The sequence below is a fragment of the Tiliqua scincoides genome, chromosome 5 (genome assembly GCF_035046505.1).
Source record: "Tiliqua scincoides isolate rTilSci1 chromosome 5, rTilSci1.hap2, whole genome shotgun sequence".
NCBI lineage: Eukaryota > Metazoa > Chordata > Lepidosauria > Squamata > Scincidae > Tiliqua > Tiliqua scincoides.
This window is the reverse complement of record NC_089825.1, coordinates 113,555,255-113,582,032: the sequence shown is the minus strand read 5'-3', so window position 1 is coordinate 113,582,032 and position 26,778 is coordinate 113,555,255. Positions and strand designations below refer to the sequence as shown.

Here is a 26,778-nt window from a genome sequence, read left to right as displayed (position 1 = left end):
TAGTTCAGTGGGACATGAGGAGAAATACAGGGGTGAAAAGTGCAACAGACTTTCATTGGGGGAATAAGTGAATAATAATAGAGATGGGAAATCAAAATAAGTCCATTCATTGTTTCTTAGCCATTCCCAAGTTAGGTCCTAAGCCAGTGGTTCCCAAAATGTATGCTGCGGCACCCAAGGGCATCACACAGGGAAGCCATGGGACGTCCCCAGTGGCCTTACCAACTCTCCCAGGCACTGAATTGCATGATGCAAGATGGCAGTGCTCGGGAGAGCTGGGAGATGGCACCACCGCAACAGGGCTTCATGATCGCAGGGCATTGTGACCACAGTACATTTGGGAACCACTGTCCTAAGCATAAGTGATGGCTATACAGAAAAAGAAGAGAAAGAAAGGGAAAAGGAAATGCTTAAAAAGAAAAGAGGTGTGTAATGGCACAAGCACAGAGGTTGTGACCAGGCTCCTCCTAGTCTCTCAGCCTGTCAAGGGGTCCAGTGGCCTACCTGTTAGCCAGCTTCCTCCAGACTGCCCTCATCATCAGCTAGCCCAGGATTATATGGGGCATCCCCACCCCTTGCTCCACCCCTTCCTCCTGGCCAGATTGCAGAAGCACAGCCTCACAGCCCCCTGATCCTGCAAGCACTTGCCACTTCTGTCCCGCCAGTGTCTAAAGATGGCGGTTCTACTCACCTTGCCCCAGGTGTCCGTTACCCAACTGGACTTCTTCCTTGATTGCAGGGGGATTGACCTGTCTGAGGTCAAGGAAGGACGGGGCACCCGTACCTATTGCTGGAAGCTGTAGCAGAGCTGGTTGCCCCACCGCCTGGCTTGTCATCACTACAGCCATTCTCATTTCTCCAGTAGGTGGACTGTGCGTGCAAGCTGCCACTGGGCCTGGTACACCCTCCTCGTGGCCAGCCCTGCTAGCAAGGCAGGGGAGCCCTACATAGTTGTTACCACCACTATGAGAAAGCCTGTGTTGCGTGCCCCTGGCTGAGAGCTCTCCTGTGTCAGGTGCCCTGGGTGAGCGGGGCCCTGGACCAGATCCCGGACACCCACTTGATTCCCAGTACATGTTAGAGAACAGGGTATGGGCAATTTTTGTGACAGTGTACATTTACCTTGAAGGCCTGAAGTTGATCTGGATGGGATGTTGGATGGAGTGTGAAACATTTCATGAGCTGTAGGACAAGGGCAACAAGACTGGCTTAATCTCATGGTTGAAAGTAGGATTAAGCTGATGAAAAAAAGTGCTATGAAGCAAGTCCAGGCCCTAAGCTGTAGCCTTGGCTGACATGAGGGAAGGAAGTAGGGCAAGACAACTGGAACAACTTCCCCAGCAACTTCCTTCCTTCCATTGCAAGGAAGTCCGCAGGGAGGACTGTCCAGCTCACAATGACATACAGTCAATACCCTTCATATGTGAATGCACTACCTGCAAATTCGTGTATCCGTGAGGAACAGAATTGCCACCTACCTCACGTTTCCCATGATGCTTGTTCTTGGCTATCCGTGATCTAATGTCTGCAGTTTTCCAAAGGTCTCCAGTGCCAATGCAGCCTCAGTGCAGCCCCCAAGTAAAGGGACAAATATCCGTGACTGCCCCACCACCACAGGATGCAGTGCACATCCGATTGCCATGGCTGCATCAGTGCTGGAAAGTTGGATAGGATTGGGCCCTGGCATTCTCAGTGGGGGCAATATGTCCCCTGGGGAGCCATAGCACATTTGAAGGGGGGGGCACAGACTGTGTTCAAAAATAAATATTTATCTGTTCATGTTGTATCCTTGTTTGAAAGGGGGCATTGGAATCTGAAAGAGCTCCTAAGGGCTGTAGCCGAAAAAAAGATTGAGAATGACTGAGAATGGTTGAGAAAGATTAAGCATGGTCATTAACATGTCTCCTTGACATGGCAATGGACCTGTAGATCTGTAGACCTTCCTCTTGACCTGTAGATCTGAGGCCCTGAAATTGCACTGAAGCAAATCAATTTAAAAAACAATATCCTCTTGCTAGGTGATATAAAAACAGCCTTGCTGACATTTGTGATATAAGACAGAGTCATTAAGAAGACAATCCATCAATCAGTCTCTCTCCAGGAGCTTAGAAAGGCTTCACTCCAAGCGCTCCCTTCACCCAGAGCAAAGTGATTATCTTCCTTTCACGTGTTCAGGGGGAAGGGAGGGGTCGCTTGCCTAAGTGCCTGGAGAGATGGATGGATTGTCAGCTGGCTGCCCTCTCTCGCATTAACTGGGACAACTGTTGTTGAAGGACTGTTTTCCTTTTATTTGAAGGGCCCTTCTTATCATGTTGAGATAGAAAAATCTGTGGAATCTGTGGATAATTAGGTTTAACCTGTAATCCCTTGCATGACTGTCTCTCTAAAATACTAGTAAGAAAAGCAGTTTTTTAAATTGTGATTTTAAAGGGGTGCATTTCCCCCCTTTTCCAGGGATCAACACATTCCTTCTCATTTGCAGTGGCCATTTGAGTTGAGTAAAACCCGTGTATAAAAAATCAGTAGATAACAAGGTTGGACCTGTACTTGCTGGGGACCTCCTCTCCTGGCAAGCACCCAGGGTCACATTCACGAGTACCATGTGTTTTCCAGCATGCGTCAAAATAGAAACAGATAAGCAATAGAAGATTATGGGTCGTAATACTTATTGGGTGAGTTTACGGGGTTTTTTTATTTGTTTTGTTAGTCTCTTTGAGGCCTACTGGGGAAAAAAAAGATAGGCAAACAATTAAAATGAATTGAGAAGTCAGAGATCCAAGTTAAGCATTCAACCTTTATTGGAACTTTGTACAGAGCAAAAAAAAAAAAAAAAGAGAGGTTTTAGAACAGACCATCTAAATTAAGAATAATTTTCTTAGCTGTTTATATTTTGTAAGCTGCTTTGATTGCTGACTCAAAAGAAAAGCAAGGTATAAAATGGACAAATGAATGAATGAAATAATCTTGTAGTACATTTGAAACTAGCACTGCATGTGTATGCATTTCTATTCAGAAGTAAGTCCCATTGTGTTCAAAGGGGATCAAAGGAACATGTGCATACAACTGCAGTCTAAAGAAATAAGATATCTACATCAGAGAAATTTGTCTCAAAAAGAATTTAAGATGTCTCACAAGATAAAAGACTTTGAATCCCACGTTGAATCCTGTGCCCTTGCCAAGGGAAGTAGGTTGGAGCAGTGTTGGTGAGCCTGTTGTGTTTCAAGGTGAAAAGGACAAGATTCTCAACTCGTTCAAGTAGAAGAGTTTGCCGCAATTCTGTTACCCAGACGGATGTACATAGTATGAAAGGATTATCCCCCAACCCATCGTTTTGACATGAACAATTGGCAGGTCCAAAAGATCAAAAGGAGAAAAAAAAACCATGGAAATCACTGCTAAGAATAGTAGAGATTATTGGTCTCTGTGTCAATGAGGACAATTACTGACTGTCTTAACTAGAAATATCATGCTTATTCTCTTTACTTTGAAGAAGACCAGTTCATTACAAGGCCATAAAAGCAATTTAATGTTGAGGAAATGAAGGGGTCACATCTGAGTTAAATATTTTTTTGTATTTAAACCGGACACTTTTTCTACTCATTGTTAGTTTCTTTTTACAAGTTGTTCCCTCTTGTTCAGCTCAGGTCTCAAGAGAATAATGTAACATTTGGGAGGAAAGATGCAGCCCAGCAGTCCAGCACTGGAAGCTAAGATAGAGAAGATCTCCACAGCCACCATGTATTTTCCCTTGGTGCTCAGGTAGGCTGGAACAAAAGAGAGCCAAACACTGCAAAAGACCAGCATGCTGAAAGTGATGAACTTGGCTTCATTGAAACTGTCAGGTAACTTCCTAGCAAAGAAAGCCACAGAGAAGCTGACACTGGCCAGGAGCCCCATGTAGCCAAGGACACAGTAAAACATGATGGGTGACCCCTCGTCACACTGCAGAACAATTTCTCCAATGACGGAGTGCATGTCCATATCTGGGGATGGGGGAGACATTGCCAGCCACACAGTACAAATGCCTGCTTGAAGAAGTGAGCAGGAAACAACAACAGAGTTGGCCAGTCTTGTCCCCACCCACTTTCTCATCCTGGATCCTGGTTTGGTGGCCATGAAGGCCAGAACCACAGTGATGGTCTTTGCCAGCACACAGGGAACAGCCACTGAGAAGATGATGCCAAAAACAGTTTGCCGGAGGAGACACGTCACTGCCCGAGGATGTCCGATGAAGAGCAATGCAGAGAGGAAGCAGAGGAAGAGAGAGACAAGGAGAGCATAGGTGAGGCTTCTGTTGTTGGCTTTGACAATGGGGGTGTTGTGGTGCTTGAGAAATGTCGCTAACACTAGAGCAGTGATGAAGGAAAGGAAAATAGCAGAACAGGCTAAACTGAGCCCTAAAGGTTCTTCGTAGGATAAGAAGGTTACAATCTTTGGAATACAGAAATCCTGGTTTTTGTTTGGATACTTTTTACTTGTGCAGCTGTAACAGTCATTCATGTCTGAAAAAGAAATTATGCAAGAATAAAGATGGCAGAGGTACATGTCAAATACAAACAATCATATTGATGTTATCATAAGAACATAAGAGTATAAGAAGAGCCCCGCTGGATCAAGCCAAAGGCCCATCTAGTCCAGCTTCCTGTATCTCACAGTGGCCCACCAGATGCCTCAGGGAGCACACAAGACAACATGAGATGTGCATCCTGGTGCCCTCCTTTGCATCTGGCATTCTGAGGCAGCCTACTTTTCAAACCAAGGAGTTGCATGTACCCATAATGGCTTGTTAACCGTGATGGACTTTTCCTCCAGAAATTTGTCCAATCTCCTTTTAAAGGCATCCAGGCCAGATGCCATCACCACATCCTGTGGCAAGGAGTTCCACAGACCAACCACACTCTGAGTAAAGAAATATTTTCTTTTGTCTGTTCTAACTCTCCTGACACTCAATTTTTGTTGATGTTCCCTGGCACTGGTGTTGTGTGAGAGGGAAAAGAACATCCCCCTATCCATTTTATCCATCCCCTGCATAATTTTGTATATCACAATCATGTACTCCTTCAGGTGCCTTTTTTCTAGACTGAAGAGCTACAAATGCTATAGCCTTTCCTCATAAGACAGGTGCCCCAGCCCATTAATCATTTTGTTCGCCCTTTTCTGCACCTTTTCCATTTCCATTATATTCTTTTTGAAGGATATAGTTGTGTATATTGTTGTGAAAACTACATCAGAATAATTTGTGTGAGGCTCTAAGTATCACTATATAGCAGTGACTTAGCTGATATCTTGTATTGTCCTGGAAATACCTGACTTGAATATTCCTGAAATGCTCCATGCAGCCAACATTTGCCTGCAGAAATAAATGCTGAATGCCCAAAGGGTGAGAGTGGGCCTCGAAGTATGTGTCAGGCATGTCCAGAAAACATGACTGAGCCCATCATACATTTGACCTCCAGTGGCAGCTGCTGTTTTGGAAAAAGCTTACTTTCTAGAATCCTCAATATCTCAGGGTCAAACCAAGAAATGCTACTGAAATGTTCTATGTATTTGAAACATGGAAAAGAATTACCTTGGTATATGCATGATTTTAATGAGCATTTTCCTGTGGATTGTACCCAATCTTATTATTATTATTATTATTATTATTATTATTATTATTATTATTATTATTATTATTATTATTTCTACCTCGCCTTTCTACTCAAGGCGGCTTACAACAAGGTTAAAACAAATTTAAAAAAATAATTTAAAAACAGATTAAAGCATATTAACAACATATCATAAAAACAGTGGTCAGATAAAAAAGTAGTCAGGTAAAAAGAGCATAGAGCAGTAAATCATAAAAGAATCAGGCCTGTAACCAGGTGTTTAAAAAGATATTAAAAGATGTTGAAAAGATGTTAAAAAAGGCCGGGAACTCAGAAGTCTTGTCTAAACAGAAGGGCCTTCAGGCCTCGCAGAAAAGTTTCAAGAGAGGGAGCAGTTCTTAAGTCAAGGAGAAGGGAATTCCATAGCGTTGGTGCCACTACTAATAAGGCCCTATTTCTTGCCGCCACTCCATGTACCTCCCTAGGCGGTGGCACTTGTAAAAAGGCCTTCTCTGATAACCTAAGAGGACGAGCCGGATTGTACGGGAGTAGGCAATCTCTAAGATACCCTGGCCCAGAGCAGTGTCAAAACCAGCACCTTGAATTGGGCCCGGAAACAAATGGGCAGCCAATGTAGCCGCTGGACAAGCGGACTGACAGAATCAAACCAGTAATTACACAGGCCGCCGCATTCTGCACTAGTTGTGGTTTCCGAACCGTCTTCAAGGGCAGCCCCACATAGAGCGTGTTACAATAATCTAGCCTCGATGTAACCGTGGCATGGATCACCATGGCCAGGTCTGCACAATCAAAGTACAGCCGCAGCTGGCACACCAGCCGAAGCTGAGCAAAGGCCCCCCTAGCCACAGCCGCCACCTGGGTATCCAGGAGCAGCTGCGAGTCCAGGTGGACCCCCAAGCTGTGGACCTGCTAATCTGATAGTTTAGTACATTGTTTTTCTTACCCTCTTTGTCTGAAATCTTCCCTTCTGGACATGGCGTGCAGTCATAGCAGCAAAAGGGCTCTCCCTCCTTCACTTCCTTGCTCGAACCTGGATGACAACTCTCAGTACATACAGATAAAGGCCATGCCTGGTGTATAAATGAGAAAGGGTGATGATGCTCTTGAGAACAATGAGTGTGGAATCCTTAATACCAAATGTTGGATCCTCTTTTACCCAGGTGCTGGGAAAATAACTTAGGGAGAAAGAACCTATCCACATGATCTGGGGTGATCCCCTGACAGCTCACTCTTCTTTCGAAGAATCCAAGTATACTGTGGCTTCAGATGACTGTGAATCACTGAACCAGACCTTATGTCCTCTAGACAATCTTTTCACCTGTACTCTGACATGGCAGTGAGTGCAAGTTCCTTTTCCCTTAACTCAGGTCAACAGCTTGGCCCTGCCTAATGATACTTGAGTGGGTAGGGAATCTGACCTGCTGGTCCCAGAACTACTGGGGCTGATAGTCAAAGGGGCTAGATTGGGGAGTCAGGAATGTTTAGTCCCCTCCCTTTATAAATCCCTTGAAACCCTTTCCCACAGGAGGAAAGACATGAATTCTCCTTGCCCGTAACCCTGGCATCCACCACCTCAGCAACTACTCTTTTAATTCATTCTAAGACTTGTTTCTGGTTCCCAGGAAGATTGGATGTGGACATGAGAGGGTATGGCCCCAAGCTGATCCTGGAGAAAATTGGGGGGAATCAGTCTGTTTCAGGCTTGCCTCTTTCCCCAAAAACGGTCCCTAGAAAATCAATGAAGAATGAAGAGGCTGATCTGTCTTCCCTACTTGCCCCAATCTCCCTCTCTCTCTGTCTCTCGCACTGTCTGTGACATGAGGGAAAATGACATTTGACCCAATACTACCCCTCAAAGTAGCAGGAAGGGGAAGCTGTAGCTTGGGTGCATTAGACGAAGTCATGGGTCTATCATGTCCCCACAGTCTGGTCAAAGCAGGCCAACCAGAACAAAGCAATGTTGGTTGAGGGAGGCCTGCCACTTCCTTGACTTCCCTGCTGTTTTAGAATGGGGTGCGGTGAAGCCAGACCCACCTGGACCAGGAGTGCTTGTTGGGGCGAGCTGGGAGCAAGCAACAGCATCGCTGACCTTGCTACGCTGTCCTCAGGCACTGCTCCAGAACACTGTAGGCTCTGTGCTGCTGCCCGCACCAAGAGTGCAGCCAGCACTACCGAGTCAGCAGCTGCTTGGAGTTGCCTGGCCTCCATGGTGCGCTAGTGCAAGGAGGACTCCCCAAAGCTGCAGTAGTGTCCATCACCAGCAGCCCACAGAAATCTCCTCCAATAGCCTGAGGGGCCTGAGTCCTGACTAAACAACAACAACAACAACAACAACAACAACAACAGTATTTATATACTGATTTTCAACAAAAAGTTCACAAAGTGGTTTACAGAGAAAATCAAATATCTAATGGCTCCCTGTCCCAAAAGGGCTCACAATCTAAAAAGATGCAACACCAGCAGACAGCCACTAGAAAAGACACTGCTGGGGTGAGGTGGGCCAGGACTAAAGGGTAACGGAAGACAGGAAGGAAAGAAAAAAGGTAAAGAAGGAGACATAGAATTCCATTATAATGTCTGATGTAATTTCAGTGGTAGAACAGCTTTCAAGGAAGCTAAGGAAAAATGGGGATAAGGCACTCCCAAGCACTCATAACAACTTCCCTCTTCATCAGATAAAAAACTGCAAAAAAGAAAAGGGGGAAGAGATCTCTGATAGCATTCCTGGAGGTGTTGGAATGCACCAAGAATGCCTGTGTTCAGCAGGGGGATGGGAAGACCTCAAAAGTTAAAGGAAGCAGTATTAGACAAACCTGTACTGAGGCAACAGTTGGCTCATTGCCTGTGGTTTCCACAGCTACATCCTTGGTTCTTTCCAGGCAAGTATTCTGGGCCAGTGCCTCAAGGTTTAAAACACTGTGAGCCTTTGTACACCCATTGTTTGCTAGGCAGCCTACAAGACGGAAAATCTTCCTTACCCCCCCCCCCCCACCATAGCATGCTGTATTCACCCCAGCAGTGGAGCTGTATACTATAGACTGGTAGGTGAAAGGATTGGGCCTTGAATATTCTATAAGGGGTGAACATGGTTTAATTAAATCATCCTTGCTCATCCTGAAGTCCCTCAAAACTAAGCGACCTCCAGTCTTCCAACAATCAGACCCTACCTGATTAAACAAGCTATGCCATGTTATGGCAGTCTCATTGATGAGGAATACTTGATCTGGAGGAGCCTGGGGATCTATCCTCCCAACTTTCACTATATGAAAGGAGTGATTAGAGACAATAATCCAGTTAATAATATCAAATCCAGCTATTAACACTCCATTCTGGTCAAGGCAGATCTTGTCCCCAGCGCTGTTGTTAAGTGAGACCCTTCTCAGAGAGTGATGGAGCTAAATTGGGAAAGGAAAATACAAGATCTTAGGATATTGCACATTACCTGCTTTTCTGCCAGCTCTATCAAAATCCTAGGGAAAGATTTCTGGAGCCTATTTTGGCTACCTTGCAAGGGGAGAATCTACAAATGAAACTGTGCTGGTTACTTTCTGACTGTGACCCATCGGTCACTTATAGTGTAGCATTGTTTGCTAAAGCTGCCAGAACTACCTGGGGGAAATAGCGGCAGACTGTAAAGGAGATTCCTTAATATGATGGTGTAGGTGCCTTGCGCCTGATTTTGATTTTATTTCATCATTGTCTGTATTTTGATGTACACCTGGACTTGTATATATTTTATTTCATTGTGATGGCTATTAGCTAATACAATAAACGATTTTGACTACAAGATCTTAGGAAAGACTGCGCCCATTTGTTCTTGTGTGTGAAAATATTTTGTTATACAGGCCCAACCTTGTTATACACGGATTTTTATTCACAGATTTGACTCAACACGAATGGCCACTGAGAATGAGAAGGAATGTGCTGATCCCTGGAGAAGGAGAAAAATGCACCCCTTTAAAATCAGTTTAAAAAACTGCTTTTTACTGTTGTAGAGAGACAGTCATTCAAGTGATCATTCCGTTCTTCAGCTAAGCCAGGCATAGGCAAGGGGTCCTTTGCGTTTCTGATTGCTGACTGCCTCTCTACAACAGTACGAAAAGCTGTTTTCAAACCTCAGTTATAAAGGGATGCACTTTTTAATTTTACAAAATGGTTTTTATTTAACACATTTTATGGTATCAGCAGGGAGTCCCAGAATCAAACCCCTGCAATTGCTGAGGCATTGCCTTATTACATTAGGAGCAATGGAAGGGCATTGGGCTGCCTGTTTTTATGATATATTTAAATCCACTAGAGACAACGGAGAGATGTATGAATGTACATTCAACTTTATTTCACCACCTCTGATTATCCATGCATTCACAGAAGCCCCATTCATAGCTCCTTCCATTTGTTCCAGAACTAACATGCCCACAAACAACAGGCACCTGTGTTTTTGGAACACCTATTCCTGACTATTTGCTTTCTTTGTCTTCTTAATTTTAGGATTGGTTTTGGCCAAGGTCCACCTCCTGCAAATACCGTGTGCCACCAACAATGCAACATGAACTTCAGGGGTGGGGAAATGATTCCATGTTGGTCTTTCAACCAATGATAAAGGATCAGTGATGAAATCTCGCTGAAAAGTAGCAACCGCTAAGGAGAAGGCAGAACAGGCAAAGAGTAAAACAACCAGAAGAGCAGAATGGCCAGAAGCCCAAGACCAGCTGGGCTATGTGGCCCTTTAGGACAAGGTTCCACTGTCATCAAATGGACTTTTGGGGTAACCAAAGAGCAAGATGATACATGTCAAATTCTCTGAATGCTAGAAAGTGCTGGAAAAATGCTAAACATTACGAAGTGTATGAGAGGGTTCTGTGTGTGTGTATACTGCTGTGTCTGCATTTCAGATGGATACAGATGGAGAACCTTAGTATAGAGAATGACTACATGAGGGTACTTAGTCCATACCTGCCACAGTTGTTGATTCTGGAGCTCTGGTTCCCCTCTGTCCGCTGTTACTCTGTGCTCAAAGTGAGCTGAGCTCACAGCATGTAAAGCATGAGCCACAGCATAGACAGCATTGTAGAGACTGTAGCTGTTGCCAGTCATCCTCATTTCAAAAAGAGACCCTGGAAGGTCCTCCAGCCTCTCCTCTCCTGTACAAACATCTCCCTCCACATTGCCCAGAATTGGATTTGGGATGGCACAACCAAAGGCCTGCTGCCAAAAATCTTTGATAAAGCCATCTCCAGTTGAACTGGAAGGATTTCTGCTCTCAACAAATGGCTTGAATCCCGGAAGATCATTGGAGTGCATCATAAAGGAGATAGTGCCATGGAATGTGTCCATATTCCAATCTCTTTGATAAACATATGAAATGTACTCCACCTGCGCGGTCAGTATCCACACTTTACCTTTTCGTTTATTCACCACGTGTTCTTGTTCTGATAAAAATGGCATCCACTTCAAAAATATCATGGAAAAAGAGTCTCCGTGGACAACTACTACATTGGCTGTGCTGTCCATGACTTTATCATGTGTTTTTGCCCCCTGCTTCATCATGTCCACATATTCACTGACAAAAGTAAATTTGGGTTTTCTCTCTACGAAGGCAAAACAAATGCCATTCTCAGAAAACTCTGGAAGTACAGTTCGCACAAATCTTTCTCCGTCATCATCATCCATGACAAGAACCCCAATCCATGTCCATCGGAAATGCAGGAGTAAAGAGAGAATCCCTTCATACTGAAGGCTTTCCTTAGGAACCATCTGGTAAAATGGAAGTTTTGGGGTTCTACTAGTCATCACTGGAGAAGGACCATAGATGATCTAAATGAGGGAGAATAGAAAGTAACAAAAGCATATGTCAGCTTTTCCAATTCAAAGCAAATCTCATCCATTTTGTCAGCAAGACACTTTAAAGTGAATTTTATTATTACGATAATACAAATGGAAAACAGAGAAGTGGTTTGCCTAAGACCCAACAAGGTGGTTTACAACTGCCCTGGCAATGACTTGCCTCAAAATTCCCACTCTTTGACAACACTAAACTACTAGCATTTTCCAATGGGAATCTGATTTTGGTTATGCATAAGAGTGTAGTGGTTTCTCCCTTCAGCTTGCTTTATTAGCGCCAGTGTCCTGCACTTGCCCACCAGATGTCCCCAATTGGCTCCTTGACAATGCATTGGGTACAACCACTAACACCACTGCTGAGGTTCTGAGGTGAATCTGGTCAGATTTCTTTTCTGATTGGCATCTCCATGGCAATTAAAGCCTGACACCACCCCTCTTCTCACCAAAATTTCTCTCTGGCATTTATTAATACATATGGCATACATTCTTAGCTCTTTGTTGCTTCAATCAATATCAGTTTCACTTAGCAAAACGTATTTGCCTTTTCCCCAGCCAAGCAAAACTCTCTCTCTCTCTCTCTCTCTCTCTCTCTCTCTCTCTCTCTCTCTCTCTCTCTCTCACACACACACACACACACACACACACACACACACACACACACACACACACACACATACACACACACACACACACTATCTACCTGTGGAATCTTATAGATATCCAAGATCGTTGCAATATGAAGGGAAATGTGAGTGTCCAGTCCCCCAATCACTGCCATCAAGTTATGCTGGATGCCGCATTTATAGTTGGGGAGAAACCTGTCCAGTGTTGATAGGAGCAACATTGTGTCATGATAGGTCCACTTTGCATTGTAATAGCTGTCATAGATGTGGAAGCCCAAAGTGACATTGGGTAAGAGCAGAGGGTTTTCATTGATCTCTTTTATTGCAAATGCCAGAGAGATGATGTGCTGGTAATTCTTAGGCACTACACTAGAATGAGAGTTGAATTCTCTATCAGAAGAATATAAAATGAAACATTCCGTGTTGAAGCCAAGTGATTTGATATCAAATCCCACGAACATTCTAGCAGCACCCACCAGCTGAAATGTTCCTATAACACATCTCACATGAAATTAAATGTTTTTCTATATTTGAAATTAAAACGCAGGGCTATCAATCACTGAGAATAACAGAGCGAAATGATGTCTTTGATCATATTGACATGGATTCTCTAGGAACATTTTTTTGATTTCACGTCCCCAAGTAGCCACAAAATATTGCACAAAGGAAATGAGAGAGATCTGAGTCTGGAGGAAGCATAGCTGGGGAAGAACCCTGACTAGTAGGAGGGTACATGCTTTGTATGCAGATGCTAGTTTCAGTCCATAACACCTTCAGCTATCAGGATCTTAGGGCAAATCTGTACATGACAGAGAAGGCTTGTGTTTTACCCATGTATGTCCCCTGTTCTTAGATCAAGTAAGAGGTCAGTGCAGACTAGGCTACCCAGTGTCAGGTATCCCGAGCTGACTTTGACCCCATTGTGAGGTTACTTCACATTACTTTTCTCCAGAACTGCCATGAATGTTGTCCCAGTTTAATAATTTTCAGGTCATAAATACTGTATTGGAAAGACAGAGATATTTTTCCCAACCACCCTTAATGTTGATACTGATTAAAATGGCCATTTGCTTTAAGCCTCACAACTATGGTCTAGATCTGAAAAGGTCACCCCCCCTCCCCACACACACACACCTCAAATATTTTGGAAAGGACTAAGTATATCAGCACTGATGATGATGCACGTAATGTAACACGTAGTTTGTCTCAGGGTGATATAGAGAGTATAGAAAGAGGGAAGCCTAGAGTGAGGCAGAGTACCCATGGAGGAACATGGTATAGCAGAGAAACTGGAGGAAGAAAATATTAAATATATGTTGGAAAAGCTCAAAGGAAAATGTGAAAAGACCAATTGAGTTTTAGACACTCCAGTGCAATGGAAGTTGTTTTATTTTCAATGTCAATAAAGCAGTGGATTTTACTGAATATTCCCTAAATGGAATTCCATTTTTTTGTTCAACCCTATGTAATAAAACACTGTTCTGAGAATGCTGCTCCTGCAGTTCAACCAAAAGAGGAAATGTTGTTGTTGTTGTTGTTGTTGTTGATGATGATGATGATGATGATGATGATGATGATGATGACAAGAAGAAGAAGAAGAAGAAGAAGAAGAAGAAGAAGAAGAAGAAGAAGAAGAAGAAGAAGAAGAACTCCTTACGTAAGATCTTCAGGCAGTGCTGGTGGAGGTTCTTCAGTGAATTCCAGTGAACCAGAGGTGAAGGCTGCCTGAGAAGTAATGCCACCAACCATGAGTTCCCCTGGATGATGATATTTATGAAGTGGAGGATGGGGCTCATAGCCCCTGCATTTAACAATACCAGTCTTGCATTTGATATGAGGAAGCAGCGCCAGCAGAACAATAAAACTACCACCCTGAGCAAAAGTGCCAGTGTTTCTCCTACACAAAAATTCCCTTCTTTTGATCTGCAACACCATCATGACTACATCTGGGCATGTCTGGACCACCTGCTGGCAACATGTAAAATGTGGGAGGGGGAGAAGTACAGATTTGTAATGCTAGGCTGCTGAAGCTAATATCTTGATGAACTTTACAAAAATTTCCTGCTGAATGTCAACAGTGAGTTATCTGGAAGACATCCATGCTATCTGGGGGCTCTCTTAGCTCCCCAGTGTTGAGAAAGGATACTGCAAATACAAATCCCAAATACTAAAATACTTCTACTGTGGAACGCAATACTTATATCATTTCACAGTGATTAATTTACTAAAATGACTGCACCTGATCAAAGCACTGAGGCAAGGCACTTACATGGAAGTTAATATAATTACATCCCAGGTTGACTATGGGGCACTATATCCGTAGTCAATCAAGTGCCATGGTAAGCATTCTTGTAGAATGGCTTTAACCTCCACTTTGGCAATGCAGAAGGTTTTCTAAACAAAGGAAAGAGTTAGGATGCTTTTGTAGCTGGTTACTCTTTTAAAAAAAGTAAATAAAGTGGATTTGTTCTCCTAGAAGAAATAACATGCTTTTTTGTCCACAGATCCTTTTGGAAGATCCCTGATGCTATTTTTTAGCTGGATTCAGAGTTTGGATGTCCCGTAATTTCATAAAGAAAGATGGTAGAGAAAATGGTAGGTGGTAGAGAAAATGGAAAAGAGGTAGAATATGTCGCCCAGGGAACAAAGATCAGAGGTCTAGCAGGTGCTGATTTCTCTGAGCCTCGTCTCTAGTACAAGCTCTGATTGCTACTTGGGAAATTTATAACTTCGCAGACTGTATGATTTGTTTTGCTAAACAAAACTAAATCCCCTCACTAAAAATTCCCACAGGTTTGGACAATCAGGAGAAATAATTACAGTTCTTTCAATGATTAAAGGGTAGTTTATAATCCATTCAGAATTAAGAATTTCCAGTAAAACTGTAGCAAGAAACATGTTTATGACATTGGAACAGAACTTTAAAACAAACAAACAAACAAAAAACCAACATCCTGGGCTCAACTGGCACTAAGAGATTTACACCAGCAAAATAGATAGTGTAGCTCTGAGTAGGCCTCTAGTTGATGAGGGATCAGTGAAGGAGGTAAATAAAAAAATGTCTCCCTCAGTGGCTGGTCCCCAGCTAGCCCCTCAGTAGTAACGGATCTAGCCCTATGCCACCCCAGGGCCAGGTTCGCATCATGCTGCCTCCCCACATCATGCTACTGCCCCAGGGGACACTTACTGAAGCACATGGAGTCTCGCGCAGCACTCTGATGGGCTGGAGAAACCTTCTGAAGCTTCTGGCGCAATCCTAAAAGGTTCTTCTGGTTTCCCAACAAAACCAGAAGTACTCTTTAAGATCATGTTAGAAGCCTAAGAAGGCTTCTCTTGCACTTCAATTGCCATAAGGGACTTCGCCTGTCGTTATGACAGAACGACTCCGACAGGCAGGCAGGGCAGCACGGCAGGTGGGCAGAGGTGACAGCGAAAGGGGTGTGGCAGGCATGGTGCCTGGGGCTTTTGTCCAAGCCCCCCCCAGGCCTGCCACTCCCCAGATAAAGCAGAAGCTAATTCAACTGTGCTGCATCGTGTAGGCCAGCCAAGCAGGGCCTCAGACAGGATGTTATCAGGGGCTACAGAGTTTCCTTTGGGCCCCTTCCCAAAGAGGGAGGGGTGAAACAGAATGTGGGGGTTGCAATGGGGGTAAAACAGGCAGGCAGAAAGTGGCACCAGCTGGAATAGTCTTTGGAGTCCAGGTCCACAAACCAAAGAGCTACTGTAGCAGGTCAGTTTCCTCCCAGATGTGACACTGTTAAGGAATGTGTGCAATCCTGGGCCTGGTGTGGATGGCAGTAGTAGTGGCCATGTGCCCACAGTATTGCCCCCAGCATCCTGCAAGAGCGGTGAGATTGGAGAATGTAAGATCCCAGGACATTTCTGGGCCCCCTCCTTTGGCTCCTGAACCCCCTTCCTGACTCTGGGCCCAGGTACATATTACCCCCCTCTCCTAGGCCCTGCAGCCAAGGATAGGATTGGGCTGTAAGTTGTTGACTGGTTTAAAGTTTAGGCTTGATGTAGCATAATGTTTAAGAACTTGTACAACAAATCAGGACTACTCTAGTTGGAATCACAGCTCTGTCCTGAACTCACTAGGTGGCTTTAGGCAAGCTAGTCCTTCACAGCATCAGCTGCAATATGGGGATAATAATACACACATAGATGATGGGGTTGTTGTGAGACCTACATCAAAGCAATTCATGTGACATGCTTTGCACATTCAAAAAGGGCTATACAAATGCTAAGTATTACTATGGAGTGCGGTTCTAAATATTTTTTAAATATCCAGCAGGAAAAGCCTCTTGGGGACTGATGTATGATACTAGAACGGACAACTCTGAGGACATGGCAGCCGGTATTCCAAGCCCCTATTGGACAAAGATTCAGAGCAATCTTGCAGCACTGCCCCCCTCCAAGCTCCCCTCCCCTCTCACACAAACCTGGTTTACCATTTACCTGGTTTCATTTACCTGGTTCCCAACTCCTCTGTCAGAGTTTGGGAAACACTGGGCTAGAAAGATGTCACCTGAGGGGAGGAAATCAAACCGATTAACTTTGATTTGATCACTGCCTCCCATAGTGTCCTCCCACAGTGACCCCAAAATGACTAGCCTAGAGCCCCCCCCCCCCCGCAATAAAGGCATAGCAAAAATATTGTACTACAATGTAGGCCAAGAGAAGAACTAAACATGTTTGACCATTAGACAGACATTTCTGAACATTTGGGCTGAGAAAAGAAAATAGTTTGACTGTGGTCATCATTTCCTCCCAAGAAGATTATCAGTGTTCTGTCTGGCTGTGGAGGTACTAAAAGAGTCTTTCTGCATTGCTAAATTTTGACTAGGTTGAATGAACAGGAGGGAGACAAAGATAGGACAATGAGAAAATGAATATGGTCCAAAAAGTATGGGGTTGTGGAAAATGCTTCTTAAGGCCTAGAAACAGGGGAGAACTGCATGCTATCAGCAGGAAAGTGATCCATGGATAGTTGTTGTGAGGGGTAAGTAGAAGGAAAGACTAAAGTAAGTTATAGGGTTGGAAATTGGCTCTCCTCAAGGCAGAAAGTACTGTCAAAATGGAGTGAGGAAACTAGTTCTAGAGCATATAAAAAGTGCTTTTGACAGGAATGAGGTTCACAGGCTGATTTGCATGAACTGTGAAGGACAGGGCAACATGGAAGACCTGTATATCCCAAAGCCTTTGAACGGCAGATGGCAGCTATTCCGTTTTAAAAAGAAAAGTCTAACTCTGAAATAAGAAAGTGGGGATGTTGTATAGCAAAGGTCATACTTATATGGGAGTAAGTCCCATTGAGCTCAGTGGGCCTTATGTTTGAGGAAATATGTTTCAGTTTGTGCTGTAAGTGTTCCATTTGGAAGAATAAGGGAAAAGATTCATGAAAAGTTGAAGCCTTTTCCATACCAAGAAAATAATGATGCTGTCAACAAAAGCACTGCAGGAATAGTAGTTTGTGGCATGGATGATGGTGTCCCCAATTTATTATGATGTTGAAGGGAATATGAATAAGAATGGAACACAGACATCAGCACATCTTCATTTCTTCCCCATTAACTGCTCCCTGTGGTTTAGCTCAGGCCTCAGCACAATGATGTAACATTTAGGGAAACAAATGCAAACCAGTAACCCAGCAGTTGAGGCTAAGATGGAGAAGATCTCCACAGCCACCATGTATTTGCCTTTGGCACTCAGGTACGAAGGAACAAAGGACAACCAAACACTGCAAAAGACCAACATGCTGAAGGTGATGAACTTGGCCTCATTGAAAGTGTCTGGCAACTTCCTAGCTAAGAAAGCTACTGTGAAGCTGGCAAGGGCCAGGAAGTCCATGTAGCCCAAGACACAGTAAAACATGGAAGCTGAGCCCTCGTTACATTCCACTAGGATTTCCCCATTCACAGAGTGCATGTCTATATCTGGGAATGGAGGGGAAGTGCTCAACCAAAGCAAACAAATGCCTGCTTGAACCAAAGAGCCTGACAGAACAATGGAATTGGACAATCTTTTTCCCACCCATTTCCTCAGTCTAGATCCTGGTTTGGTAGCCATGAACGCCAGAACCACAGTGATGGTTTTTGCCAACACCGAGGAAAGGGCCACAGAGAAGATGATGCCAAAAGCAGTTTGTCGCAGAAGGCAGGTCACCCTTCTGGGCCTTCCAAGGAAGAGCAAGCAGCAGAGGAAGCAGAGAAGCAGGGAGACAAGGAGAATGTAGGTGAGGCTGCGGTTGTTGGCCTTGACTATGGGAGTGTCCTGGTGCTTTATAAACAGTCCAAGCACTGAAGCTGTGATCAGAGAGAATGAAATAGCAAAGGAAATTAAGACGATCCCTAAGCTTTCTTTGTGGGAGAGGTAGCTGATGACCTTGGGAATACACTGACTTTTGTGCTTGTTGGGATACTGATCTTCTGGACATCTGACACAGGCATCCATGTCTGGAAAAGAAAAAGAAGGGAGGCTTAAATGTTTGAGGAAGTTGACTATTATATGGAAGAGAAGTGTTCTATTACTAGGAACAGCTGTTGGTGAAAGAAACACCTGAGCCCATACTCAAATACAGGAGTAGTTTTACAGAAGTCCTTCTCCAGGTGTTCCCACCTTCAGGTTTGTGATAGGTTCTATTTATAAGGACTGCAAAGCATAGCACGTTGAATACTTTTAAAGTACTATAGAAGTTTCCACGTACTATTTAAGGGACAGAAAGCTGACATTGTTGGATGTTGTGGGTCACAATGGCCCTTTAGGAAAATATACGCATTGTACTAAGTAGTGGTAGGTAGAGGAGCAAAAGCTGAGCATCCAATACCCATTGGGGCTGTAGCAACAGGGAAGTGACAGTGTTTCTCTCCCTACCCTGAAAAAGTCACTTCCTTATTTACAAAGAGAAAAGAGAGAAGAGTGGCCAAGCCAAGGTCTTACGCAATCTTTCTCCTACCTATCTGGTCAGAGATCATCCCTTCCGGACATGGAGCACAATCATAGCAGCAAAATGTCTCTCCCTCCTTCTTTTTCTTGCTGTAGCCAGGAGAGCAGTTGTCATTGCACAAGGAAAGGGGCACCACCTGTTCATAAATATAAAAAAGAACAGGCATAGTTCTAGCAGCAGTAATCACCACTGTAATGATGGGTGGAAGCAGGTCTGTGCCAAATTCATGCAATGCCTAAACTCAATGCCGATATTCCCTCTTCTTCCCCAAGTCTGAGCCTGCTTCATTCTCCAGCTCCAGCTGCACGCAGTGGCATAGCTAGATCATTTGACACCTGGGACCTTTAAATTTTTGTCACCCACCCCATATGACAAAATTAATTTGCCAGCTGGTAAGGGTGCCTGCCAGGATGGGGAGCAAAATCAACCACCAGTTGGAATGGGTGCCCAGGACTGCCTGACAGATCTGGACTCTAGATTGGAGCCCACATCTACCTTCCTAGAAGAAGTGACTCCAGAGGGCAGTTCAAATGGCAGCCCAGGTCTATCCAGCAGGCAGGAGCCCTGGTCTACCAGTCTAGAAGAGAGTTCCAGGGGGTGGTAGGAATGTGAGCCCAGGCCTACCTGGCAGGGAGATTTGGGCTCTAACTCTGGGCGGGAGCCCAGGTCTACTACCTAGAAGAGGTGGCTCCAGTTGAAATGGGAGCCCAGGTCTACCTGCCATGTAGATCTGGGCTCAAAGTCCAGATGGGAGCCCAGGTATACCAGCCCATCAAACTTGGCCACAGACGCCAAAGTTCAGTCAGGAGCCCAGGCCTGCCCATCTGGTTGAACAGGGCTCTGGAATGAAGGTGGTGCTCATGCCCCCCCCCCAACAATGAATCCACCGCTGGTGTCACCTTGTCAACACCTTATTTGTTCAATGCTGTATCATAATAACATCTCATTGGCTCTTTGAACAATCAGTATCATTGGTCCATTTTGAGTTAAGGAAGTTGTACTTTTTGTTACATGAGACAGTTGCATTTTTGTTTTCTGGTTTTTTGGCCATAATTTTAGATGGAATGGAGAAATTTCACTCCAGTTTGTTCCACTGCATTCTGCTGTAAATTACATATCGAATGGTATATAACATGATGGTATTATTCCTAACAAACACAGTTTAAGGGATTTTGGTCAATAATAGTGCCACCCTCCCTGAGGGTAGAACCCAGGGCAGACTGCCCCCAGCCCCACACTAGCTACACCACTGGCTGCATGGTTGCTCTTTGTAAAGAGAATCCACTCGGAGAACCCTGGAAGCAGAACCTCTTTCAGCATTCTTCCTGCGAGCCACACTCTAAGAAATGGCAGCAAAGCTGAGACAGAGGAAGGTCAAACAACTATCAACTCACAGAGTGCTTTGGAAGAGAATGGGACAATCAGGTGGAGCAGCTCGGCAGGTGGTGATTGGGGGTATGTGGTGTGGGGGGGGGCTAAGCCTAACCTGGTTAAAGTTTTGATGCCACACAATTTGGTCTTCGTTAATAGTTAACTCTTGGCCTGGAGGAGACTGAGGATCCAGTTTTCCAACTTGGACTCTAAGAAACGAACCATTTGAAAAAGTTATCCAGTTGGTCACATCAAAGCCGGCTATTAATTCTCCATTTTCGTCAAAGTGCATAGTCTCTCCAGCACTATTGTTGAACAAGATGCTCTTTAAGAAGGGATGGAGCTGGATTGAAGGAGAAACATGAAACAAGAAGGCAAAAGGGCTGAAATTGGGGTTGTGGCATTCAGTCAATGATTTTGTTAGATTAAAGGTCCAGTCTACGCTTTTCCCCACCATAGCATGTTGTTGCACTGGAACTGGTTCCTGTGCCTGCAATGATTGAGGGGGGCTGATCAAGAGGTTTGGGAGGGAAAAGGGAAAATATCCTCTCTTATACATATGCTCTTTGACCACCAATGGGTTTCCTTGGTCTTCTGCCAGCACTTTAGCTGGTGCAAGTCAGAAGAGATAAAGGGGGCATGTTGGTTGGCTCCAGAGGGGACAGCAACTGGCACAAATTGGTTCCAGAATCAAATAGTTCTGGACTGCTGATTTTGACAGAATAAACTGCATCCTGCCATTACGGCAGCAGCAACGGGGCATAAAACAGGACTGTTAATCGACTTTCAAAATTGCACATAGGTAGCAGTATCTTTTGAGACATTTTTCCTTTTCTCTTATGTATTCTTATGCTCTTATGAGAATAACCATTCCAGTCATTTGCTTCCAATGACACTTTTGTATATCATGAACAAGGATAAATAACGCTTAGGACGCAATCCAGAAGCGCACATGGGCCGGCGCAATTCACTTGCACCTGCCCAGCAGGGTTGCAAACATGTCGTAAACCACGTTTGCGCCTTCTTGGGAGTAAGCCACGCCGGCATACGGTAGTGCGCCAGCACATGGAGGTTGAATCCATCCTCCATGGCGGCTTACTCGATGATCCTTGCATTGGGCCAGCTGAGCCAATGCAAGGCTCTGGGGTGGGTGGGAAGTTTTAGCATGCGGAGACTTCCGTGAGGTTGCAGAACATTTGCTCCATTGCCTCAGAGTAAACCTGTGCCTGGCCTCAGTGTCTATTCAGGTTATCAAAGATTCCAAGCCGTGATAGGTACACACGACCTCCTGGTTTTAGAAATAGGCTACACCAGAATGCCAGGATCAAGGAGTGGTGCTACGATACAGGTCTCTTGTTGTCTAGTATGTTCCCTGAGGCATCTGATGGGTCTGAGAGATAAAGGAAACTGAACTAGATGGGTCTTTGACCAGATTCAATGGGGCTCTTTGTATGTTCTTATACGTTCTTATCCTTATCGCCTGCATCAGCAATATTGCTAGTGCAAGTTCACATAAACTGGTGAAGGTAGATCACGCTTGAGAAGGGGTTCAGGGACAAGAATGCCCTCCTCCTTGCCCCCATCGCCTCCCCATTCTACCCTTCTCCTGCCCATTCAACCCCCTCCCTTTCTCCCCCCTGCGCAGCCCTATCTCAGTTGACAGGTATCCCGCGTCCATTGCCTCATGGACCTAGCTGCTTGGTGTATGTAGTGACAGCCTGACCATGCTTTACTTTGCTGTTGTGTCTGCGGCAGCCAGAAAGCATGTGATGCTTCCAGAACATGTTTCTCATGGGCCTAACCACCTAATACGATCAGGCCATTAGATAGCAAACTTATACACAACTTACCTGAGAGAAGTCCCACTGAACACAGTTTGACTTACTTCTCAGTAGATATGCACAGGACTGCACTGTAGATCACTACAATTTTGATGGAATTGTTTTATGCAAAGTTATGAATAGAGTTCGAAGTATCTTTAGATGATCTATTACCCTGTGCTGTTGTTTTTGTTGTGGTGGTGGTGGTTGCTTGGACTGTAAATAGAGTGGTATCACAGAGATGCAATTACCTGCCACGGCTGCATGTTCTGAAATTCCATCCTCCTTCCTAGTTCTCTGACTTTGGAACTCGATATGTGCATGGCATGCAAAGCATGTGCCACAGCATAGACAGCATTGTAGACATTGTAGCTGTGGCCAGTCATGCCCATTTCAAAAAAGGTACTAGGAAGGCTCTCCAACTTCTCCTCCCCAGTGCACCATTGTTTACTCTCTGCGTCCCAGATGTCCTTCTTGAATGAGCAGTCAAATGCCTGCTCCCAGAAGTTCTGGACAAAGCCATCTCCTTTCATCCAAGAGGGCTTTACGGTCTCAACAAATTGTTGGAATCCAGGTGGCTGATTTGCATGAACTGTGAAGGATATGGCACCATGGAAGACCTGTATATCCCAAATCCTTTGAACAGCAGATGATTCAAAATCCCATTGGGATGTCACAATCCAGACTTTACCCACAGCTGGCAATGAGTGAAAGTGTGCTAAGAACAGCAGAGCAAACAAAGCAAGAAGGGATTGAGGTTCTCCTTGAACAAAACATACATTGGCTTTTGTAACCATAAGAACTGAATAATTATCCTGCATACTAAGAAACCGATCTATCAACTGATCTATAAAAGTCAGTCTTGGTGTTCTTAGTATGAAGGCATAACAGATGCCACTCTGAGAAAGGAGAAGCACCATTTTACGCAAAAACCGGTCCCCCTTGTCATCATCCACAGCAAAGAGCCCAATCCATATCCATTGGAAATGGAGAAGTAACTGGATAACCCCATTGTATTGATATTCTACCTTTGGGATCATCTGGTATTGGGCAGGGTACAACATTCTGCTACTGTGTGCTGGGGAAAATGATCCATAGATGAGCTGAAAGAGAATGGATGGTTCTTCAGATGGATTACAAAAGATGTAAATCATTTGTTATTGTTGCAAAGTTATTAACCCTTCGTGCATCTGACCTACCTGTGGGATCTTGTAGGTGGGTAGGATGGTGGCCACATTGGCAGAGGTTTCAAATATGAGTCCTCCAATGACAGCAACTAACTTATTCTGGGAATCACACTTGAAATTGGGGATAAACCAGTGCTGTGAAGAAGGCAGGTTCAAGGTGGCCTTATAGGTTATGCGTGCAATGAAATAACTGTTGAGGATGTTGAAACCCAAAGTGATGTTTGCTAGGATTTTGGGATCCTCATTGATACTTTTTACAGCAAATGCCAAGGCCAAGATGTGCTGGTAGTACTTTGGTACTGAACTGTAATGAAAGTGAGTAAATAATTTGTCCAAACCGAAAAAAGGGCTCTTGAAACAGAGCATTGTGACAACTATGTATTATAATTGAAATTAGCACAGTTGAAATGATTGTACGACAAATTTCATCAACAGCTTCTTCTGGAGCAAGTGAAAACAAGAAGATTTCTTAAATGTTTGGCTACAATGGTAGAGTTGGAAGGTAGGTTGGAGGTCATCTAGTTGAACCCAATTCCCTGCTCATTGAATGTGACTATGGCATCACTGAGGGTAGCCACCTAGCCTCTTCTTGAAAACATCCAATGAAGTCAAGCCCACAACTGCATGAAGCAGATGTTTCCAGTTTTGTACGGTTCTTTCAGTTAGAGCATTCTTTCTCATTTCTAGCCTAAATGAGGCAGGAGGTCTGGTCTAGAGGGTAGAGCCTCTATTAGCCTGAATATAACATCTGAAGATCGCCAGTTCGAGGCCACTGGCAGCTCCGTGAATGGTGAGAAGAGTCTTGGCTGCCCTTCAAGTGAGAGATGGAGCTGCTTGTCAGCCAGTGTGGGAAGCAACAGGGGCCCAGAAGTGATACCAGATCGTGAAAGATCCATCTGAAATGTTGTGAAGTTCTTGAAAGATAGAACCTTTCTGTTATTGTAAAAATCCCCTTGGGGATTGAGAGGTAGCCTGCCTATGTGAATTGCCTTGAATAAAGTCAGAGGAGTTATCTGATGAACAGAAAGGCCGCATATAAATACCAGTATTATTATTATTATTATTATTATTATTATTATTATTATTATTATTATTATTATTATTATTATTATTATTAAATTTACTTTCCTGTAGTTTAAAACCACTACTTCTAGACCTCTCTCTGGAGCCACAGAAAGTAAGTGCTCTCCTCCACCTGCATGACAGTCTTCAGGTACTTGACATTGGCTATCCTATCTCTTCTTATAGCCTAATCCTGAGCTGTCTGGCACCCAGGGCTGCAGCGGTGTTGAAAATGGCTGCTACTTCATCCTGTGCACTCAGCGGGCAGTACTGGTGTTGTTACGGGAAGGGCACAACTGGATAAGAGCATAGGCCTCTGACTGAAGCCATGTTGCCTGCCTGGAATCATGATAACCCAATGCAGCTGTGAGAATGTTGTTAGTTAAGACATTCCTGAGGAGTTAGCTTCTCGGAGGGATGTGGTAGTGGCCGGCCCTCTTCTCCAAGAGATAGCTGTTCCTATAGTGGCTTGATTAGCCAAGGGCAGCTTGATTAGGAACTTGTTCCTGCTGCAGGTTTTCAGGTTGGGAGGAGTGACCCTTCATGAGCGAGCTCCCTAACTGCATGTCCACCACTAGAACCTTTGACTGGTTCGGATCTCTAATTGGCTGTCGAGCTCAAATCAGTTATAAGAATCACCTGTTAGGAATATCCTTTGTCTTAGTTCTTCTCTGGCCTGTGAGGCCTGAGCTTTGACCACTATGTTCTACGATGGACAGACCCTGACCACAGTAGGGCCGACTGCTGGACTGAAATTCATTGCTGTGAGACTTAGTGAGCGATAGTTAGTCTTAGTGTTAGGAGTTAGATTTTATTATTTTAATGTTGGTGTGTACCATATGCACAATCTAAATTCCTAAACTTAGGTCTAAGCAAAGTGCCTGTCTTGTTATTTCTATCCTTTAATAAATCCTATCTATTTTCAGTTGTGTGGATTATTGGAACCATAGAAGGGAGAAACTGGTGGTAAATGGGACTGGCTTCCAGTGACTTGGTCTTATGCTACATTGATGCCCAGTAACTGTGCCTGGCACCCTGTTACAAGCCAAATGGGGACTCTGGCTGGGAAGCCAAGGCTTTGGAGGACAAATTGACTTGTTATACAGTCTGTGGGCTCCTCAGGTTGAGAGGCCAAATTGGCAAGGTGCAGAAGCTGGTTAAGTAATTAGAGGGTGATTGGGTTATTGCCCTGCCAATTGCCTGACTTGTGAAAGGCTTCCACCCGTCTGTCACAGGCAGCTCCTCGGGAGAAGGGTACTTTTGTCCCCTTCCCCCAGGTAAGGAGAATAACCCTGCAGTGGCAGGGTTCTGCCATTCAATTCTATGGCAACCCAAGTATCAGCATAGAAGTAAAAGCCTCCGTGTTGGGCCGGTGGCCCAAGACTGAGGCTCAGAATCTGGTGGAGCATAGTTTCACCAGTCCCGCCTCCCTTCCTCCCCCAGTACGGCTCCTCCCCAGCCTCTCCCCATCTCCCCCACCATGGAACAGATCCACCCCGCCTTCCCCCATGCCACAACCTACCTCTCTGCTGCCCAGTGGTCCGCGCAACCGCCGAGCAGCAAAGCAGCGGTGCTCCTCCGGTGATAGCCCTGCGCCGGCCAGTGCTGAGCTAGAATGGCGCTCCACCAGCGGTGCGCGCTGGTGGTGAGCTGCATAGGATTGGGCCCTCAGTCTCCTTGTCCTCAGGCTAAACATATCAAGCTCTTTTACAGTTTCTGATAGGACTTGGTTTCCAGTCCCCCTACCCTTATTACAGTCCAATACTATCCTTCCCCCCCCATGCTTCATCTCCATGAAAAACAGGCACACTGTGGGGGGAGGGGGAAGGGAGAACTCAAGAGGGAAATGGAATTTAAATCCCTTTAATCCCTCCATAAGGTATCTACTCCATAATGGGTGTCCTTATTTTATTTTATATATTTATTTAAACACTTTGTTTCTTAAGACAAGTTCAGTATGATTATAATTTGAATACATTACAGAAACCCAAACAAGAAAGTAAGAATCTCTTACACAGGTTCACCGTAGAACATTCTTGTTGGTTGTTCATTGAAAGATGGACAGTTGTGAGCGATGACAACCTGAGAGACAAGAGCACCAATGAGAAGGTTCCCTGGCTGATAGAACTGGTGCATTATAGGAAGAGGATCGTCATATATTGTACAGTTAATTGAACAGGTTTTGCATACAGTATAAAGCAGTAATGCAAGCAGCATCACCACCATCTTCGTTGCAAAACGTCCCTTCCAAATGCAGTGTTCCTGTTTCCATTTAGAGCATTATCAGGTCAGCATCAGTTTTGTCACAGATGTCTTTGA

The 26,778-nt window shown here is 44.5% G+C and overlaps 2 protein-coding genes across 2 annotated transcripts; both read right to left on the bottom strand.

Annotated features, from left to right (window-relative positions):
• Window positions 1–3,603: 3,603 nt before the first annotated feature.
• Window positions 3,604–7,817, bottom strand: LOC136653224 (vomeronasal type-2 receptor 26-like). The gene is made up of 3 exons (XM_066630131.1): window positions 7,644–7,817; window positions 6,553–6,679; window positions 3,604–4,502 (listed from the first exon to the last, which is right to left on the bottom strand). Exons 1-3 carry the CDS (start codon window positions 7,815–7,817, stop codon window positions 3,604–3,606), a joined length of 1,200 nt encoding a protein of 399 aa, XP_066486228.1.
• A 9,812-nt stretch (window positions 7,818–17,629) lies between these two features.
• On the bottom strand, window positions 17,630–26,115 carry LOC136653223 (vomeronasal type-2 receptor 26-like). Its single transcript, XM_066630130.1, has 5 exons — window positions 25,982–26,115; window positions 23,410–23,701; window positions 20,506–20,733; window positions 19,029–19,155; window positions 17,630–18,528 (listed from the first exon to the last, which is right to left on the bottom strand). Exons 1-5 carry the CDS (start codon window positions 26,113–26,115, stop codon window positions 17,630–17,632), a joined length of 1,680 nt encoding a protein of 559 aa, XP_066486227.1.
• Window positions 26,116–26,778: the final 663 nt, after the last annotated feature.

Bases quoted from the DNA above. Each gene is read 5' to 3' on its own strand.
- LOC136653223 (XM_066630130.1), bottom strand. From the start codon at position 26,115: ATGCAGCTCACCACCAGCGCGCACCGCTGGTGGAGCGCCATTCTAGCT. The intron at 23,702-25,981 runs GTAGGTTGTGGC...CTTTCATTACAG, and splicing joins GACCACTGGGCAGCAGAGAG to TTCAGTACCAAAGTACTACC. The intron at 19,156-20,505 runs GTTAGGCTTAGC...ATTTATGAACAG, and splicing joins GGCATCAAAACTTTAACCAG to GTGGTGCCCCTTTCCTTGTG.
- LOC136653224 (XM_066630131.1), bottom strand. From the start codon at position 7,817: ATGGAGGCCAGGCAACTCCAAGCAGCTGCTGACTCGGTAGTGCTGGCT. The intron at 6,680-7,643 runs GTGGGTCTGGCT...TTTATACACCAG, and splicing joins AACAAGCACTCCTGGTCCAG to GCATGGCCTTTATCTGTATG. The intron at 4,503-6,552 runs GTAAGAAAAACA...TTTCTTTTTCAG, and splicing joins GAAGATTTCAGACAAAGAGG to ACATGAATGACTGTTACAGC.